The 22261-nt window shown below is 42.9% G+C and overlaps 1 protein-coding gene across 3 annotated transcripts in view; it reads left to right on the forward strand.

Moving 5' to 3' along the window:
- JADE2 (jade family PHD finger 2) overlaps nt 1–22261 on the forward strand; it is a 523571-nt gene that overhangs the window by 260543 nt on the left and 240767 nt on the right. For all 3 annotated transcript variants that reach the window (XM_086931489.1, XM_086931491.1, XM_086931490.1), the window contains exon 8: nt 1164–1280. In XM_086931489.1, the coding sequence (XP_086787615.1) occupies nt 1164–1280 (117 nt within the window). The remainder of the gene's footprint in view (nt 1–1163; nt 1281–22261) is intronic.

Genomic DNA, 22261 nt, shown 5'->3' on the forward strand with positions numbered 1-22261 from the left:
ACATGAGGACAGATCGGCAATACTGGTATGTGTGGCCGGAATAGCAAACCACCAGAAACCACTGTGGACTGCAGGGTGACAAACCATAAATCTAGATCCATTGTGTGAGTCTGCTTTCTGCTGTCCTCTGAGATTACTTGGACACAACAAGACATCTGAACATGGCCTAGAGACTTCAACTGGTGTCGATTTGGACGGCCCATGAATAGTTTTTACGGAGTAAGTGGCTTTTTTACTGCACTCCTATGCAAGGTTGCAGAAGTCCTTCACCTGCCCATGTCGGTGGAAGAAGCAAAACCAAATCTCCGCATGAAGATTCTCCAGCTTACCTTCTATGCATCTAAACTCGTGTTGTTCTTCTACCATGATAAGCTCTTCAGGAAACGGACCAGATATTAGTGGCTTAGAGGCAAACCAGCTTCTGCTTGTGCTGTTAGCCTGTTATTCCTCAGGTTGTGCACCATCATCGCCCTTCTCCTGAGTGTGTAGCACTTACATCAGTGACAGTCTTTAGATTTTCATTCTGGTTGGTGTAGTCGGTGCTATGTATCTCTGCACACATGTTTCAGGATAGTTGTCCTTCAGTAGAGAGTCACACATTATTTTGGGGTGCTGGAAATGCTGCCCAAAGTCTTCTGGGGTCTCTGTACCACTGACTGGGAGCAGGGGAGGTCTGAGAGTTAATTGCAAACTAACAATACGTGGACTAGCAGCCTGTCACTTAAACCATGCATGCACTTTCCAGAATCCGAAGACACCACCACCCACAGAACCTTCACACAGATGGTGCTTAGGGGGTATTCTAGTGACCGTTTTTATATTTAATGTCCTCAGCTGACAATCTCATACATTTGTTTTAAAGGTCTGACGTTCATCTCCACTGTACCTTTTGAATGGGCAAACTTTATTCTAGTTAGAAATGCTATCAAAGTTCCTGCAGAACAAGATAAATTAGATTTGTAATCACCGACATTATATTAAAATAACTGTTGTTTGAAGACCTTTCGAAAAACGTGATTGTATTTTAAGAGGCAGGTTAGTGTTGAATTACACACACCCCATCCACATCACCTTTCCTCCATTAACTGCAGCCTATTGAAATAAATGTTATCTTTTTTCTGTCGTACGTTCTGCCATTTCTAAAACATTCATCTTCTACTCAGGTTAGCATTGGATGTCCCGAAAAGATGGAACCCATCACAAAGATCTCACATATTCCAGCAAGCAGATGGGCTCTGTCGTGCAGCCTCTGCAAGGAGTGTACAGGGACTTGTATCCAGGTATGTCCATTAATACATGTGGAAGTATTTTATATATGCCATACGAGGGAAAGGTTTCCAATGTTTTATTTCAGGCAGGTTTATTTTTTATAATCTTTGATAAAAAGTAGGTTTACAGGGTACGATTATTGTCATTCCTGGGCCAGCTTCGCACTCCTGGAGCCCCACTTGAGACTGCCGGAAAACAATCCGAACTGTGCCCATAGGACATATTCAGCAAGTGTGATTAATGTCCCCTTGGGCTGTACATGAGCATGTGCCACAACTGCACGGTTTTGAGGTAACTGATCAATCTTTACTCTCATCTACGTGTAAAGGCTTTGATATATTGCAGGCCCTGTTCTTGTCTGCTTCATAGGGCTAGGAATTTTAGATTTCGAATGTCACGTGCCTGTATCCCTTTTAGGAATCACGTTCCTCATGCATGAGCCATGCCTTATATCGGTTGTTTCTCCTACCCCTACAAACGGTTTGGTCGCCGCTTCGTTTGGTTTTGTTGTTGTCAGTTGGCAATTTGTATCCTCACACTCTAGTAACTCTTAGCTTGTGCCAATCATCAGGTTTTAAGGACTATAGTTTTCAGATGCCCCAGGTGGTACATTTGGAGCATACATCCTACCTCGGGCTTGCCATTGATTCAGCAAAGTAAGATTTCTTTAAGTTCAGACTTTTCACTTAAAATAGATTCAGAAAATGTTGGAGACATTTAAGTGTCTTTTTACAGTAGAATATGTTGAAGGAAAAGGACTTGCATACTCCGTCTCTGAATGCAGTGTACTCTACAGCAGAACTAAACTGATAAACTGGACCAGCGTGTTGAATCCCTTAGCACTTTTACCGAGTGTCATAAAATTTAAAAGATGAGGATTTGCAGCCTCGCTACGGACTGCTTCAGCTGTCAGTGACAGACAGAATTGCATTTGATATTACATAGAGTGGGTTTTGGGTCAGCCTCTTGTTCATGATCGCGCTATCCCAGTTCCATGCTCTGGCTAAATTGCTTTCTTTTCTATTATGTTCTTTCCGTCCTGGAGCATTTCTTCACTAGAATCACGTTTGATTGGATGAGTTGTACCCGTTCACTCCCGAATCAACTCGCTCAAAATTAAAAAACTAAAATGGAGGCTTAGAACAGGGCTGATTTAGTACTTGTACTTGTACTTGCTATACCCTCTCCAAAAGAAAAGGGGACATAAATTGCATTGGATGGCCTCATAGTGCATAGCAGTTAAAGTTTTCCATCATGGAATTCTTTCTGGTATTTATAAACCTTAAAATATCTTTGTGCATTCACTAGAGGGGTGATACCAGAACATTGTTGCCGAATGCAAAACTATCAACTCGTTGGAGTTAATATTATCACCTTAAGTGCTGCGCCTATTCCAACGGCCGACGGCACCACTACCTCGGGAGTGCTGCCGTCTGCCATTGGACGTTCCAGCTGCACCTGCGCAATGGAACGTTCAGCACTGGAGCTGGACGTTCCATAGCTGCTACGGTGATAAAAAAGCTACAACCTCTGAAAGGATACGTTTGTAAACAATACTTAGGACACAATGTGGATTTTGGACGATATTTCTTTATAACATATGCTACCATACAACACCTTAGGATCTGAGGACCCGTTTTTAAAGGTATATTTTCAATTTTAAAATAAATTAATCAAGCTCACATATATGCATGAGAGAACAGTTTGATTCAGTTTATTTGGCTACTTTAAAAGAGACAATCTTAATAAAGTACATTTCACTGAATCTGCCACACCCTAAATGTGTTTTAAAACTGAAGAAAATAACAGTAAATAGTTCTCCCATGTATAGTCTGTTGAATGAGATAACTGCCATTTTTAGAAATGCCGCTGCCCATTAATGCACCGCAAACAAACGAATGGGGTGGCATTGTGAGCAAAAGAACAATGAATGTAACCCAGATCTCTTGACTTGGGGTGAATGTATGATTTATTCAGCAATCCGTTCATCATTTGTTTGCGTAGCACTTTTCACCCTAAGTGGGATGGAAATGCCCAGGCGTGGGTCCCTTGCTCACTGTGCCACTGGATTCAAGCTAGCCTGGCTGATAAAGGGTAATACCCAGAAACCGATCCCAGTGTTAGATTTGGGGGTCTCTAGTTGGCACAGGTAGGTAGTCAGGGTAAGGAGGTACACTCCTAGAATAACCCCTGCTCACCCCCTTGGTAGCTTGGCACGAGCAGACAGGCTTATCTCAGAGGTGGTGTGTAAAGCATTTGTGAACACATACAGTAGTCCAGTGACAACACTACATATGGACACCACACGGGTTTTATATTAAAAAGAAATGTTCTTTATATAGATTTAACACAAGACCACAAACAACAAAAATCCACAATACCGTACTTAAAATGGTAGAATTAGCTTAGTTCTCTTTAGATCTTAAAATGCAACACTTTGAATCAATGTACCTTAAGATGCGACACGCAGGGCAACAAAAGTGTTGCCAAGATGGTGATGCGTTGATTCCTTACTGCGTTTGTGGGGCGATGCGTCGATCAACGCCATGATGCGATAACATTTTGGTACAAAGAAATAAAGACATTGTTTTCTTCTTGATGCAGCACGCTTCTCCAATGTTGCGAGAAGTCTCAACTCGATGCGTCAGCTGCAGTGGCGACACCCTTGTTCCATGATGCGACAACATCGGCTTTGATGGCGACACTCTTCTCCGAAGATTCAATACGCTTCCGCTCGATGCCACACCTGCAGCGGCGACACCCTTGTTCCCTGATGCGACATCAGCGTCTCCGACAGCGGCACGCTTCTCTGTGGATGCTAGGTGCTTCTGCGGTGCAATGCAACAGCTACCGCGGCGACACCCTTGTTCAGTGATGCAAAGGCAGCGGCTACAATTGCGACACGCTTCTTCGATGTTGCGGTTCGCTTCTCGTGATGCAGTGCAATGCGACAGCTACAGAGGCGACATCCTCGATGTTGGGGCTGCAATACGATTCTTCAATGTTGCGAGACATTTCCAGCTCCTTGCGACACGCAGTCCCTCAGAAGGCCCAAAACAGCAGCAGGCACTTCCAAAGTACTCTTGGAGAGCTGGGTGTTGAAGTCTGTTGTCCCTGAGACTTCAGCAGGAGACAAGCTCTTCTCTCATGCCCTTGGAGATCCTTAACAAGTTGAATAAGGTGCACACAGTCATTTTTCCTTTCTTTGGCAGTCATGCAACCACTGCAGGCCAATCCCCGAAGCAGCACTTCAGCTTAGGGATAGTCTCTCCTCAGTTACTTCTGGTTCATCTCCTCAGCAAAGGTTTCTTCTTGTTGTTCAAAAGTGATTTAACTCTCTGGGGTTTGGGTCCCCTCTTTTATACTACTTTTCTCTGAAGGCAGAGGGGCCTTTGCCTAGTCCAAACCAGTTCTGGTCAGTCCTGGAGCACTCTTTTGACATGACTCCTTCTCTCCTTTCACAGTGCAGGGCAGAAACATCAGATGCACCACAGGAGGTGGAGCCAGCATTGTGGAGGGAAGACACAGCCCTATTCAGGTCCCAGGTGCAACTCCCCCCTCCCATCTAGATGCAGATCTCTCTATTCACCACTGGGCTGACTCACCCTGCCTCCTGGAATCCCCCAGCCCCTGTCACTTAAACTCTAGACAAGGAAAACACAACCTAACAGAGGCAGGCTTGGATAGTTAGACAAGAAAATACCTACTTTCTATAAGTGGGATTTTCAAACACAGAATGTTAAAATCAACTTCACTAAAATATGTATTTTATCATTCTGAGTTAAGGCATACTAAACACACATTTCTACCATGTTCCCTGAGTCAGTTAGGATTATAAAATGTAATAATCTAAATGCCCATTCTGGAATATGGAGAACAGGTAGCCTTGCAATAGTGAAAAACTAAAATGGCTGTAATTCACTATTAAGACATGCCACACAGACCAGGGCATGTCCTACCTTCTACTTACAATGTACCCTGCCCTTGGGCCTACAATAGGGGTGTCTGATATGATGAAAAGGGAAGGTTTAGGGACTGGCAAGTGGGTGCACTTGCCCAGTCAGCTTGGCAGTACCAAACTGCACACAGGCTCTGCAATGGCAGGCCGTATACAGACTTTTACAGGCTGCTTCTGTGGGTGGGACAACCAGTGCTCCAAGCCCACTAGCAGCATTTGGATTACCAGCCCTGGGCACTCCGAGTGCATGGTACTAGGGTCTGACAGGTAAACCAAACCAGGCAATCATGGAATCACTAATCCATACATCAATTTACAATAGGGAGCACTTGCACTGTGGCACTGGACAGCAGTGGCACAGTGCCCAAAGCATCTAACACCAGCAAAAACACTTGAGGCAACAGCAAAAATGGAAGGGAGACCCACACCAAGGTGCCTGATCTAACACCCAGGATGCCTGTTTCCGGTTCAGGTAGGACCTGGCTTGGCAGTTCGGTCTGGACTATTCCCAAGAGGCACAGGGTCAAGACTGATTTGCATATGCCGGGTCTAAACTGGGGTGGCATGCTGAGCAAAAGAACAATGTATTCAACCCAGTTCTCTTGACTGGGGGGTGAATGTATGATTTATTCAACATTCGGCCCATCATTTGTTTGCGCAGCACTGTTCACCCTAAGTGGAATGGGAATGCCCAGACGTCGGTCTCTTGTTCACTGGGCCACTGGATTCAAGCTAGCCTGGCCAATGAAGGGTAATACCCAGAAACCGGTCCCAGGATGTTTATTTCCGGTCCAGGGAGGACCCGTCGGCTTGGCAGTTCGGTCTGGACTGTTCCCATGAGGCACAGGGTCAAGACTGAATTGCATATGGCTGGGTCTAAACTGGAGTGGCATGGTGAGCAAAAGAACAATGGATTTAACCCAGATCTCTTGACAGGGGGTGAATGTATGATTTATTCAGCATTCCGTCCATCATTTGTTTGCGTAGCCCATTAATGCACATCAGGGTAAATGTGATACAGAAGCCTGAAGGACACAGAGACTCAATGAGTGCCTGTCTAATAAAAAAGAAAAAAACTCTTGTTGGGTGCATTTTCCGAGGGAAGGGGTTGTCTTTTCTTACCTCTCTGCCTTGGAAAAGCCACATTTAACTCTCCCTAGAGTTTACTGTCGACACTAATTGTCGCAGTCACACGTGTTGAATGAGATGCCACTCATCTTTCAACATCAAGGCCACTGTAGATGCTCCAGTTCAAGTGGAGGTCATTCTTGAAATCGAGAACTCAATTGTTCAGGGTATTACTGACTTATTGATGTGAGTTCCGTCTGTCTCATTGCAAGGGCCCTGTTTGTGAACTACCTTACCTTCCACCCTAAAATGTTCTTTCTCACTTTTGGAAAACATGATTGTCTGGTTTGTGCAGTGAATAAGCCCAGTACCAAGAAACCCCATTGGGTAGTAGACACAGTATAAATGTTATCAAGTTAATCCAGTGCACGGTTCTAACCATAGGGCTTAAGTCAACTCCTCAGGCTTTTTTTTTTCCAAAGTGATTGATGGGGGTAGTAGCGTTACTTGTCACAAGATCTTTGTCTTCCATTACCTAAATGATTGACTGCTCCCGGCAGGACTCAGCACTTTTTCCTGGAATCTTGCGGTAAGGTCAAATAATTTAGGGCCAGATGTACAAAGCATTTTACTGGACTCAAACTGCCTGATTTGCCGTTTGCGACCAGAAAAATGCTTTTTCAAAACTACAAAATGCAATAAGGCAATTTGTTCCTGAATTACATTTTGCATTTACGATTTGGTATTTGGAAGGAGCGTGTTTAGGGCGTCCCTTCCCAATTACTGAATTGGTATGGTATGTATTACTGTTTTAATACAGAATTTCGGTTGCAAAACAGTAATACTTTACCACCAGTTTAAAACTAATAAAAGTAAATACAAATATATTTTAGAGTAGGTAGTGGTCCCACGGGCCTCTGCCTACTCTTAAAAATTACAACTTTTAGGTTTATTTTTTTTCTTTCTAAACGCATCCTGTTTTTCTTTAACGAAAATGGGCCGCATTTTAAAAATAAATGATTGCTTTATTAAAGCAGTCACAGACATGGTGGTCTGCTGACCTCAGCAAGCCTCTATCCTTGTTATGGCTGTGAAGACTGATGGACGCAAACTGTGACCTAGCTCATCAATATTCATGAGGTCGGTCAATTTGTGATCCCTAAATGAGTTTCATACACTAGAAAAAGCAATTTCCTTATTCCATTTCAGAGAGAATCGCAATTAGGAAATCGGTGTTCCTAATCTTTGTACATCAGGCCCTTACTTACTGTGGCTAATGCAACTTATCATTTGCTTTAAATTGTATTGATAAAAATGTGATGTGTATAATGATAATCTCCCACTCTCCCCCTAATGCACAGCACTACTAGCATACATGCACACCCAGCAAAATATATAGCGGAATTTGTGGCACTGCTAGATCCCTTTAAGACAAATCTCCACATTAATTAAAGCAAGTCATTCCTTTCCTTATTTTGGGACATACTTTACACAAGGGGGGAGGGAGCACACTGCGTCTCATCCCAGCGCAGTTCGTCCCATTGCATTCTGGTAAATGCAGTTCACTTCAAAGTTTCTGTCGTTTTTTACAAACGTTTGTGCAAGTAGTGCTGTTATTTCTAGACATGTGTTTCAGTAGAGAGTAGAAGTAGAAGAGAGCAGAGAAAAGTAATCTGGGGTTGCTGAAATGCTGCCCAAGTCTTAACATGTCACATTTCCACTCTACAGGCACAGATGTGCGTTCCAGGTGAACTAGTTGGCTGCTTAGCTCAAGGAAGCCTTTTAAACACAAGGGGAATGTCAATGAATCAAGATGTAGCACTCCTACTTAAATAGTCTTCCTATCTTCGCATAGGAGTCTGCTAGATGCTATCTATCCCGTTTGCTTTGATGCAATCTGATGTAAGGGGGAGGGAGTGTGGCTATGCCATCAGGAGTGTAAGAAACGTACGTTCTTGGATAACAGTAATTCTAACCACCTGCAGGGAATCCTTAATTTTCCAGTGAAATTTATGTGTGCATTAGCGGTAACTACACACTCTTACTCAAAAGTGCGTCCACTGTGACTCTAGATAATTTTCAAACTATTTGGCAAGCATACTCCTGCATCAAATCTGCATAACTGGAATACCTCAGAACAGTCTATTGTTCAGTTAATAAAATACTTACAACGAGTTAATATGTTGCATGTCATTAAACTGTTGCTGCAAAGCTGTAAATCATTAATTCATTACTTACAGGACATAACAGTAACTTGGTACTGACTTAATTATTTCATAAAGTACTTAGTGCTTTGCATGACATTAAATCTTTCCGCTGGGTAGAATAATTATTCTTCCAGTTCAGGGTATTATTGAATTGGAAAGGCATCAACCTTTTGATAGCCATTTTAGAGTTAAAGAGTACATATTTAATGGAGCTGTAGTGGCTGTTTCACACTAAATACTATGAAGTAAAATGCCAGAAAAGCCTTTGCATTATCATAGAGATAGATTGCATGCCTCTCCTTACAAGCATCTCTCTCTTTCTCTCTCTGGGCTGTCACAGATGTAGCTGATGCGGTACCTTCAGTCATTCCTATTAGAACTAATGACTTCAGTTTTTATTTGTATTCTTATTAGGCTGAAAACGTCACAATCAGTACTATGATTAGTTTTCATAATTGTAAGACCCGGTAGGTTTTTCAATGTGGCTAACAGTCCTTTAACAAAATGGAGGTTTTCCTACTGTAAGGACAGACACGTAAACCTGGTGGCTTCCTTTTTTACCCCAAATCAATGGGGAGGGAGGGAAGGAATACGTGATCCATTCAGTTTCCTTAAATTCTATAGCATCTAATCAAATGAGAAGGATCACTTATCCTGCATAACATCGGGTATGCAGGATTTGTTCTTTCTAGCCCTTAATTGCCAGTCGGTCGGGTGGGCTTTCTTCAGGACCAGATGTGAAGTGTATAGAGACGTCTGGTGTCTCTATATGTGGAAGGTACTTCTAGGTATTTCCTAGTGCATTTGTGTTGGTGTGAACATCACTCTGTGGTGTTCAGGTGAGGTCACTGGGTACCTGTGAAGAGAAAAGGCTAAAACATGTAGACCATGAACACACCTTTAGTGTGAGAGAGTCATTATCCCGCTCATTCACCTATATTGATTTTACTGCCTCCAAAAACCAGAACTATTAAAATACTATCCTGGTTTTGAGAGACTTTTAACAATTTTCACTATACCCTATCACAGTCACTATCACTGATCACTACTGATTTTAACAAAGGGTATTACCTCCTGGTGGAGGCTGCATGACAACCAAAACCCAAGGATTATGCAGACACGTGTGAGGGCTAGCGGAGAACCAAGATATACCGCTTGACGTTACCATCAAGAAACACGTGCATGAGGGTTTTTAATTGGGACTAGAAAGAACAAATCCTGCATACCCGATTTTACGCAGGATCCTTCTCATTTGATTAGAGGCTTCCTTTTTAAGGCATCCACTTTCCCTGCCCACTGAAGACTGAAATGTAGGTGTTCTTATTGACAATTCTGTCATTCAGTCCTGGTACAAGGTGGTATCCACCTGCGTTTTGCTTCTGAAGATTTTGAGGAAAATTCTCCTTGCTAAATCCTGAAAGTAGAAGACTAGCTATCCACAGTATCTTATCCTAACTAAATTACATCAATTCCCTCTACTTGAATTTGCAAAAACATCTCATTTACCACAAGCAGGTTATTCAAAACATGGTTGTGCATCATCATCATGGTCAGCCTCCACAGTGATTGATTCATGAAGCTGGCCCTTTCTACTTTAGAACCAAATTGGTGCCTTTTGTCCCCACTGGCACGCTACACTCTTTGTTTTTACTTTATCTCTTATATTTTTGCAAGCGCTCTAGAAGTAGCAAAATCAATCGGTAAATCAGTCATCTTTTCCAAAATGTTATGTTGCATTTTTATTAGAGAATTTAAACGGCGATTGGAGTTTCTCTATTCCTTGTCACAGAGGCAGGAACAGTCAGGCCCCCATTCCAAGACTCCGGGCTATTCCCTCCCTCCAAGAAATCATGAACCAAAGCAGTACAATAGACCCCAAGTCTTTATCTCACTACTACTAAATGACCGGAATCCTATTCAAGCTGTGCCTCACCCCCCCCCCCCCCCCCGCCCCCACCGTATGTGAACTTATATCTTGGTCAGCATCCCTTGAGCTAAAAGGGCAAAAGGCAGCTATGCACTTATTCAAAGCAAGCATTATCATTTGCTTGCCGGTAAGTTGAAACATATGATAACTGATAAGGCCTGTTTCTATTTCTTTGAGTTTTTATCAGTGTAAACATGTGAACACTGAAATTCACCTGCACATCCACAAATTAAATGCATTAATATAAAGAAAAGTGAGAGAGAATGTTCATTTTTTAATTTCCTCTTCCAGAGGCCAACATACTGTTTGTTGCACAGCACAAGGTAGCAGTAAGCGCAGTCTAAGATTATTATGCTTCATTTGATTTTTTAGAGATGCCACTAAAATGTTGGTTTCTTTTCCTTTTCTTTCTTTCAGTGTTAGATGCTTCAATTTAAAGGACAGTGTTTAGAAGCATGATTTCAGGTCTGACTTCTCACAGAATAGGCAAAACCCTTTTATGTATCAGTCCCCTTTGCTCACAAGTCAGTAGTAATAGCAGCTCAACTGCTAAACTCCGCAGGCTTTAAACGTTCAATGCAAGGTGTTTTAAGCAGTACCTGTGAAAAGTATGTTGGATCCTTGTGCAAGGGACATTAGTGAAAGCATGACACAAGACCTTCGACATACCTAAGCAGCATAACACCTTTCATACCGGCAAAGTGACATATTGCCATGTGTGATACCTTCACCTAATATTGACTTTTTACCCAATTGTACTTTTCTGTGGGGATTTTTGACCCCTACTTAAAATGTTAACAGCAGAATTTGAAGTCCCAGAATGCAACATGAAGAGGATTAAAAGGTCAGGACTGACTTAAAGTGAGGCACTTGACATGGGGACACATGGCATCAATGAGTTGCAACACAACAGCAGCACCCGTCTCATGTAGTCATGCAGAGAGTGCAGAAAGCAGTGGCAAGCATGTAGAAAGCATCAGGTTTCAGGCATTTTAAAAATGCATGGCTACAAATTAATCCAGTGGACTACAAATTTATAAACGTTTCGCACAATGCTGGTGGCAGGGTTGCCCACCCCTACAATGTCATGAAATTACAATAAGGATTGTGTGCAATGTGTTTTGGAATTTGTTTATTAAAAATATTTGAATATCACACTTTCTCAATCCAGTTACAACTTTGTAAAACAGAGTGAGTCCTGACAACGTGAGTGTGAGAATTACTGAGAGAGTCTGTGAGTGATGGTGTCCTGCACTTCTTACAGAACATAGGCTTTTTTGATGAATACTTCTACCTGCAGATTCCTCACCTGCAGAACAGTTGCATGCGTCCGACTGAATGCGGGAACTTCAAAGCTCTCACGTAGCTGGTAGGAGACACTGATCTAGTGTGAACGCTGGAAGGGGTGTCTGGTGATGTCATCAGAGCCATATAGTGTTTGGCGCTGTGCAACAATGTTCTGTTCCCTTTTTTCCACGTCTTTGATGCAGATCCAGAACTTGCACACTCACTAGAGTTTTTTTGTCACAGAATATTAAAATGTGTATCAATCAATTCAATTCAATACTTTTATTAAGATTTGGACCTCAAATGAGGTCCAAGGTAGAGGTGAGACAGATTATTGTAAAGTTTTAGTCACAAATATATTATAATAATATTAAAGTTATCTATTTAAATCCTTTATCGCTATCAGATAAATCAATTTAAATACATACCTGATTCATTCTAATTAAAACTTCTGTAAAAGAAAATAAATGTACGAGGAATATGAGCTGTAGATCATTTGCTGTGCATAGGTCGCCATCTAGTGTTGGGTCCGGATGTTTTCCTTTTTGTTTTTCTTCGAAGAAGTCTTTCCAGTCACGAGATAGGGGACTCCTCCTTTCGGTGATAGTGTGCATGGGCGTCAACTCCATTTTTAGATTGATTTTTTTCCGCCATCGGGTTCAGATGTGAATTGTTGCGGTCCTGTTCAGCACTGTTCTTCAGGCCCTCTTCGATACGCAATCCACTACCCTCGACGGAATCGTTTATCGGTCGTGTTATCCATTCACCTCATATCGTCTACACTCGAAAATCTTCGATCAGAAGATTCGTGGAAGGCCGTTGGGCCTACCCACGCCAGGTTCGGTAGCAGTCTATGGAACAGACGCCATTCAAGTTCTGTTCATGCTGTCGCACTAATTTTCTGAGCCCCGACTTGCACAAAGTTTGCAACCTCTGCCTATCACCTGAACACGACGAGAAGGACTGTGACGCGTGTCGGTCATTTCGATCGAAGAAGCTGCTCCATGACCGTTGGGCTCAACATCCCGAAATGTACCAGCAAAGTGGCTCTGCGCCGGATCTCTTCGGAGACGAGTCCGAACACGAGGAATCACAAGCCCAGGAAGCCGAAATGGTGGAGGAACACATCTCCATGTCTGAAGCTGACTCTGATGCTGAAGACCTCACACCGGAACAACAGATCGTGAGTAAAGATACTTCCTTCGCCTACCATCTCCTCCATAAAAAGGCTCCGGTCCCTCCTCTGCCTTCGGGCCAAGGTTGGCACAGGGAAGAGGTTTTGAGCTTGCTGCCGAAACATAAACAACAGCCTTCTGGTTCGGGGTCTAATCGCCCCCATACCGGTGCCGACCCTAAACCTTTGGCATCAAAAGCCAAACACCTTCTGGTTTCCGTGCCACTGGTCTATAAAGCTAAATCTTCGGAGCTGAAAACTTTGAAGCCAAAACTTTTGACACCAAAACCGTCATCTGAAGAAAGTACTTCTACTGAAGAGCCTTGGACCCATATTCCACTTTTGGATCCGAAACAGAAGTAGATTGTGATTAATCCAGAAACTAGATTGATTCATGTCAAACTTCCTGTGAAGAGGAAAATGGGCTTACAAGAAGACTTCGATATTCCTCTAAAAAGAAAGAATGTGGATACTAACCCTTCTCTACCTTCTTCAACCATTGATCCAAATTTACTCATTACACCTACACATTCTCCTCCACCACCATCGCCTGACACACATGATACAGGGGATGGGTATATAGATGACTACACACCACAGAATACTGACCCATGGGAAAATTACAATGCTGACCCTCAACCAGATAATGATCCCGTCCTATCTCCATTCAGATCTTCTCCTCCGGATGATAACATTGGATATATTGAGTTCATTAACAGCGCTGCACTATATCATGGAGTAGAGCTTCATAAAGAGACTTAAGAGGAGGATTTTTTGTTTGACACACAAAGTTCATCTCAAAGGGCTACACAAACATTACCAATGTTAAAGGGTATGCTTAAACATACTAATGATATCTTTAAAGACCATGTAAGAGCTAGAATCATCACTGCTAGGGTAGAGAAGAAGTACAAATCTGCACCTAATGACCCTGTATATATCAATGGCCAGTTACCCTTGGACTCTCTAGTAGTTTCTAACGCACGTAAAGAGCTAATTGGCAAACAACATGGGAAACTCCTCCTCCTGATAAAGAGTCCAAATTAATTGACGCTTCGGGCAAAAGAATAGCGTCGCAAGCAGCTAATCAGTGGCACATTGCCAATGCTCAAACACTATTGACAAAGTGTGACAGAGCTCATTATGATGAGATGGAAAAGCTCATTGAATTTCTTTCTGATGAGCATAAGTCTAGAGCTAGTGCCCTGATTCAAGAGGGTAAATTAATAACTAATACCTCTATCAGGTGTGCTCTAGATCAGGCAGACACAGCAGCTCGGGCAGTAAACACTAGGGTTCTGCTCTGTAGACATGCCTGGTTAAGAATTTCAGCATTCAAGCCTGAGGTACAAGCCCCTGTTCTTAACCAACCCTTTGACAAAAAACACCTCTTTGGTCCAGCTGTCGATACATCACTGGAAAAGTGGCCTTACGATTACATTCCAACAGAGGGTCCTTTCGCCGCTCATTTTACAGGAGCGGCTCCAAAAATGTGTCTACAGACGATCCCTCCTTCTCTTACAAGGGCAACAATGAGTCGCCCTCTTCAAGAGGTTATTTTAAATGTGGATGTAGAGGAAACAACAGCAAGGGAAGAGGCAGAGGTAACTCAAAATGCACTTCCCCTGCAAACACCAAACAGTGACTTCCTTTCCATACCCCAAAACCATTCCACTCCTGTCGGGGACGTCTTTCCCAATTTCCACCCATTTGGAATACGATTACATCAGACATATGGGTTCTACAAATTATCCAATCTGGTTATTGCCTGGAGCTTACAAGCACTCCACCGAACATTCCTCCAAGTTCACACCTCATGTCACAAGAACATCTCACCCTTCTAAAGAAAGAGGTTCTCGCTTTGTTGCAGAAAGGCGCAATAGAACCAGTCCCTTTACCATATCAGTGAGCAGGGTTGTATTCCCTCTACTTTCTAATTCCCAAAAAGGACAGCTCTCTCAGGCCTATATTAGAACTCAGAGAACTTAATCTAAACATTCAGTTGGACCATTTTCATATGGTGAGACTCCAAGTCCTGCCCCTTCTTCAGCAAGGTGACTTTCTCTCCACTCTGCAATTAAAGGACGCTTACTTTCATATTCCTGCACCCTACAAATACCTCAGGTGTGTGGTAGCAGGTCAGCACTATCAATTAAAAGTACTCCCATTCGGAGGAACAACCACACCCAGTGTTTTCACAAAATGCTTGGCAGTAGTCGCAGCCCATCTAAGGCAGCAACATATTCATGTGTTCCCATACTTAGCCGACTGGCTCATAAATCCCAGCTGGCAAAACAGCTGTCTACGCCAAACACAAAAAACTGTGCAATTGCTCCACGAGCTAGAATTCACAGTAAATCTGTCCAAATCCCATCTCCAAACATCCACATCTCAAGCATATCTAGGAGCTACTATAAACCCACAAAAAGCTCTAGCATACCAAATTCCAGCCAGAGTTTGGAATATACAAACCCTGAAGTCTCAGTTTCAACCTTAAAACTCCGTACCAGCTCGAGTGTTCATGCAGTTACTGGGAATGATGGCGTCTTGCATTTTTATAGTCCCCGACGCAAGACTTCAAATGCATCCCTTACAGGAGTGCTTAGCACGTCAGTTGAACCAAGCTCACGGTCAGATATCAGATATAGTGTTTGTAGACAGCCGCACCCATCGCTCTCTGTAGTGGTGGATCACGCACAACCTTTTAAAAGGGCGGCCCTTCAGCAACCTGGTTCCACAGATAGTACTGACAGCAGACGCATCACTGACAGGTTGGGGAGCCCATCTCCAAACCCACACAATTCCGGCCAATTGGAGCTTGTAGCAGATTGTGGCAGATTTGCTCAGTCGTCGCACATCTAAACGCAAAATGCCCAAACTTGGCGTCCAGTTATCCACACTCATTGTCCAAAGGCAATACACTATGGATGAATTGGTCAGATATTTGCTTACGCTTTTCCGCCTCTCTCACTCATTCCATTAGTGGTTCAGAAACTCAAACAATCGTCCCTGGCACGAATCCTAGTTGCTCCCACATGGGCACGTCAACCTTGGTTCACAACCCTATTGGAACTCTCAGTAGTTCCTCACGAAAAACTACATCTTACACCCAATCTCCTCACACAGAGCCATATAGACATAAGACATCCAGACCCCAGTCAACTCAATCTGGCGAGCTGGCTCCTGAAGTCTTAGAGTATGGCTATCTTAATTTACCACAAATAATCAAATTCGGGGAGAATGGACCACTTGTCCTGTATAACCAGGGTCTTGGTTGTGTTGGTTCCGTCATAAATAACCCTCATATACGTACACTGGCAAATGGCGGTATATCTTGATTATCAGCTTGAGTGTACTGTTACAGCATCATCATTGGGTTTCTGATAGTAAATATGCTAACCTCCACCTGGAGGAAGACCAACTGGTTTGTCAGTAGCGTCCAGAAATGAAAAAACAAGGGTGTGAAAATGCTCGGGTGTGGTGAAGTTAAAATTATCTACATCACTTTTTCACAGATATTTATTGGAGAAGTCGTGATGTGGGAAATTAAAAGTAAAGAGGTGCGTGTGTAGACCCAGTTACTAGTCTACCGCACTGTTATTGGTCAACATGTTTTAGCCTCCTGGTGTATTCTAGAGGCTTTCGTCTGGACCGGATTGCATTTAGGAGCGCATTGTGGCTCCTAATCTAGTAATTAACTTACTACTCTTACTTTGTGAAGTCAGATCTGTAGTATCTGTACCTGGGGGCAAAGGAAAAAAGAGGGCATGTGCAATAGTGGCTCTTCTTTGTTATTATCCCTGCAAGTTTGGCAAAATAATCTATGTTTGCTTAAATATACATAGGGGCTACTGTAACAGTTGCATTTCAATAGTGTTTGAAATCTCTATGACCATAATGAGTCAGGGTAGCAATGAATTAGTGCAGAAAAGTTTGGCTTGTTAAAGGAAAACTGCGGGTATTCCATGGACTGGTATCACAGGGGGGAAAAGGGCTGCAAATATATTGTTTTCTAAGTGGACCAATCGAAATGCGGTCATTTAAATTATACGCATTTACTACTGTATTCTGATTACTGCCCTAATGGTATGAAAGTGGGCATTGTTTAACGTAGCTCTATCGTCATATTAGGATTTTAAAATAGAAAGTATTGAGCCGCCTGTCCGGCGTTTTCTTCGAACAACGAGCACAACTTTCAAACAGCGCATTCAGTATGGAAGTGGGCATTGTTTAACGTAGCTCCATCGTCATGTTAACCGTTCTCCCTAGAGCACACTCTACACGCAAACTTGGGGCTTCTATTGCATTCTTATTAAATATACCCATAGATGACATATGCAAAGCTGCAACATGGTCTACACCTCACACATTCAAAAAACACTACTGTGTAAATGTGTTAGCAAAAGAACCAGCTAGAGTGGGCCAGGCAGTTTTACGTACACTATTTCAGACCACTGCAACAGATACAGGTTTGCCACTGCATTGGGAGATAACTACTGTATAGTCTATGCACAGCATATGATCTACAACTCATATGCCCCGAAAGGAAAATGCCACTTACCTAGTATGCATCTGCTCTTGGCATATAGAGCTGTAGAGTCATATGCACCCACCGCCTCCCTGGGTATCTATACCTGTTACAGTAACATCTTACTTAGATACATGCATTCATAGACATCTCCTTTTACTACTCTTATAAACTCCATTATCACCCTCTGCGGGAAACAATCTAACAATGGAGTCGATGCCCATGCGCACTATCACCGAAAGGAGGAGTCACCTACCTCGTGACTGGAAAGACTTCTTCGAAAAAAAACAAAGTGCAAACATCCGGATCCAACACTAGATGGCAATCAATGCACAGCATATGACTCTACAGCTCTAGATGCCAAGAACAGATGCATACTGGCTAAGTAGCATTTTCCTTCTAAAGATTACAATCTTGTGAAAACAATCCAATCCCCCATAGTAGCAAAGGTTATGTGCAAATTTTTCCAGAGAAATTAAAATCAATGACAGTTGTAGCAAAGTCTACATATTGACCCAAAATGTACATTCAGTTCATAGTTTACAATTTCATGTAGATAATCCATCCCTGCCTCCCCCATATCAGCAAAGGTTATCTGCAAATTATTTCAGAGAAAATAAAATCTTTGAAAGTCATAGCAGAAGTCTGCATATATACCCAAAATTTACATTCTTGCTAATAACAGTTACCTTGCGCCTAGATAGTGAACTGGATTTCAGTTTTAATCACCCATAACTCCCTCAATGAACTCCTCCCTGTTTAGCAGCACTCAATATGTTATTCCACTAAAAAGAGTGCTGTTAATTCCTGCCTCTCATACAGCAATACACTAAATGATTTAAACAAGTTCTGAAACTCCTTAAAAAAAATTGATATTTTTGTACATATTATTTTATTTTTTATATAAAAAAAAAACTTGCGTGCTGCCGCTATGGTTTTAACATTTTTCTGTCGAAACATTGGCCGTAGCGCTGGTAACGGTGCGATAACAGGGCTGGACAAACAAAACATTGATGTTTTGAATCCCCAAGTTACACGTTACAATACTTCCCTTTTCTCGCAGAGGTAGACCACTTTGCCCTTAGATCATTTAACAGAAGTAACTTCTTACGGTATAAGATCAACAAGCGGCGAATTCCATGATCCAGATTCCAAGCTAAATACTTCTGAGGTAGTCTTGGATTGCATAGTGAAGATATTTCCTCCAACCTTTTCTTCATCCTACAGTACTTAAGATCTCTCTGAAAACTAATAATACAGCTAGTACTCTTTAAAAAGATTTTAAGTTCTAAAAGGGAAGTGAAGTCACAAACTTTTCCTGTGCATCAAGGAGATTCAGTGCAAGATTATATTCACGGTAGGAAAGAATATTTATCTGCTTCTGAACCAAAAATTTCCTGGTTGAAAGAGCCCTTTATAGAATCTGATTCACTATTCTTTAGCTGATAGCCCCACCGAATCGCTCTAGCTAATCCTTGGATGTATGAGCCGAATTCTCAGGCCGAATTTTAATCTAATAGCTAGGATCAGGACCGATGTATTAAAATTACATAATTTACACAAAAACTGTCCTACTAACTTATCAAGGAAGCCCTATTTTTCTACCTGAATCGATTCAATAGCATATAATAGTGTTGGAGTGACTTACAATTTAAAAACATTAAGCAAATGCAGAAAATGCCTTCGACCCATTATATAATAAAATGTGCATAACCCATTTGCATGCGAGACAGCTTTGCAAGAGCAATGTTCGATGTGGGCTTTATCCTTTGTGGTGTCACTCGTCATTTTCCCCAAAGAAAGATAATAATTTATGATCTCAAGTTTCGCTAAACCAATACTCCAAACATATTTGCAATTCTTTCTGCACTTACTACTTTTTAAAATCAAGATTTTCCCTTTAGAAATATTTAACTTCAAATATTGTACCACAGTATATTTCTGTAGTGACTTTAGTTTCTTATTCAGCCCATTAGGACTTAAACCCATAAATACAATATCATCTCCGTACATCAGACAAGAAAAGGGACAGACACCTATTTTTGGTGCATCACCCATGTGAGAAACAAAAGAATTGGGTAAATCTGCAGAATACAAAAAGGAAAGTAGAGGGGCCAACAAACAGCCTTGCTTCAGCAAATTTGTTGATGGTATCACAGAGATTAATTCTTTATCTCCCCCTAATATCACCTGACATCAAGTAAGAGTGTAAAGCGATAAGTGTAAGAAAGGGGGCAGGGATACCCATTGTTTGTATTTTTTCCCCAGTGTTGGCCGATCTACCCTATTGAAGGCTGTTGATAAATCAATGAATGCCACATAGACATTTGTCCCGCTGATTAAAGTGCACTTTTCCTCAATCATTTTCAACATACAGATATTATCCAAAGAGCAGTGTTTTTTTCTAAATCTTTAAACTTTTCTTTATTGATTTTCAATAGAACAGTACATTAGTAAAAAGGCATCTTTTGATAAGACACAGTACTCTGACAGTGAGTTACATTGCAGATCACATATTGGCAGTATGAGAGGATTGTACCACAATTTGAAATTTTCTTGTAATAGTTTTGGCGTCTATAAATCACTATAAATTCTTTATGATAATATAGGTTCGTTACCAGACACATAACATATTTGACAGACCAGGCTAATAATGTAGTACGTTCTATTCAATATGTCCTGTGGGGGAGCATTAAGTTGCAGTGGTGACGTGTACAGGGTGCGTTCCGGTGGGAGATACATCTCATGTGAGGCTTATTTCTGATTCTCGGGTAGTCTCGTGGCCTTGAAGATGCGGCCTCAATGATTGTACGCCGCTGGCTCAGTGTCTGGGATATCTCGTGGATGTGCAATAAGATAGCTTGTAAGGGGACCCCACATTTCCCGAGGTTGGGAAGTGCACGGGAGTAGCTCTGCGTACGTGGAAAATTGCTCTTGGCAGAATACTAAGTCGTTCAGCCAATCCTTAAATTTGGGTGCCCGCCCCCTGCCCCAGCGGCATGCGATACGGCGTTTGGCCATCAAAAGTGTGATGGCTATATAACGTCGATGTAGAACGGGGAGTAACTTTGTATAACCCTATAGAGCCAGCAGCGGGGTGCGTTCTAGATTCGGTATCGTCATCAACGTTAGGACATCAGAGACTTTGGTCCAGTAGTCCTGTACTTCTGGGCAGCACCAAGCCAAGTGTATGGGCTTGTGCACTGAAGTAGTAGAGCTAAAGTTGGGGATGCCAAAACCTCCCTGAGAATACGGCCGGTTGAGTACATTCCACTGCAATCGTGACTGCTTGCACCACCATACCAGCCGTATCATTTGGACCGGAGTATCTTGAAAAAATCCCCCCGCCCCTCCCGGCCCTGGGGAGAATGGGATATTTAAAAATAGGTACAGCAAGTGAAAGAGTATTACCATCTTAATTAAGGATGGTCTTCCCACAAGCAAGAGTGGTTTGGAGATCCAAGGGGTGATGTAACCAGTGATGCATCATCTCCTCCCTGTCTCTAGCCATGCGAATACCCAGGTAGAGCAGGTGGGAGTCGCACCACTCCAGTGGATAATTTAGTGAGAAGCGCAAGCAGGGTGGGTGAGCTAATTCTTTCCACATTGGCCAAACCATCACTTTGCCCACCTTCTTTCCGCATCCTTCGAAATAGGAAGAGAGGCTCCACAGTCTGGATCCAAAACGTGTGCTTCGAATCTTCTAGGATCGCACCACACAATTCCGGGTTGGCGATCAGCTCTTTGTTGGTTATGTGGGCGCTAAGAAAGGTCGGGCTGTGCACAAACGGACCATCTCCAGGTGGGTCGTTCTGTGCATCAAAGCCTGCTATTCTTTGGCTAAGAAGGAGCCTCCAGTGGGGCTGCGCACCCATTCCACCAGGGCGACGGCAGCTACTACTGCTTTGGGACGAGGAGTCCCCCCTAAATTAAATCTGTCAGGTGGCTACGTGGGCATCGCTGCACATGTTCACCAAACTCTACTGCCTGGACAGTCAAGTCCGGAGAGACGGGTTCTTTGGCCGTTCTGTTCTCCAAGACTTTCTGGTGTGAACTTGGTTCGCAGACCCACCTCCGAGGTTGGTATTTCTGGGGTATCTATTCTAAGGTAAGGAATATAACTAATTGTTTCTTTCAGATGAACAAATTACTTACCTTCGGTAACAATATGTTCGAGGCATGTGGGCTGCTGAATTCATATCTGTGCATAGATCGCCGCCTAGTGTTGGGTCCGGATGATTGCACATTGTTGTCCTGGAAGAGTCTTCGAAGTATCACGAGATAGGTGGCTCCTCCCCTGGACTACAGTGCGCATGGGCATCGACTCCATCCCCAGATTGTTTTTTTCCGCCATTGGGTTCGGATGTGTTTCGGTTCCCTCTGTCGGAATCGATAGTTGTTTAACTTTCCTTACTTGAGACCAAAAGGTCTTTAGGATCTCGCGTCGGTATTGTTATTGGTCGGGTTGGTTATTCATCGGCTCCGATCAACTGCTGCCCTTCCGCGTGCTGTCGGCGCGGACGGGCCTACACGACGCTCCAGACTACTTCAACATGGAACGAAGTCCGTTTAAGAGGTGCCCAGTGTGTGCCTCAAAGTACCCGCACATCGACGTGCACCCTGTGTGCAACAAGTGCTTGTCGCCGGACCACGACGAGGCCAAGTGTATGGCCTGCTCCAAGTTCCGGTCGAAGAAGACTCTCAAGCTACGCCGGGCCGCAAGACTGCAGGCCCAGAGTTCGGCACCCCCACCAGCAAACATCTTTGAAGAGGATGTTGAAGACGACACCGTCCTAAATGTTTCGGACTCTAACCCGGCGTCGGAGGGCGAAGAAGACTACGA

This window comes from Lissotriton vulgaris, chromosome 7 (genome assembly GCF_964263255.1).
Source record: "Lissotriton vulgaris chromosome 7, aLisVul1.2, whole genome shotgun sequence".
NCBI classification, from domain to species: Eukaryota; Metazoa; Chordata; class Amphibia; order Caudata; family Salamandridae; genus Lissotriton; species Lissotriton vulgaris.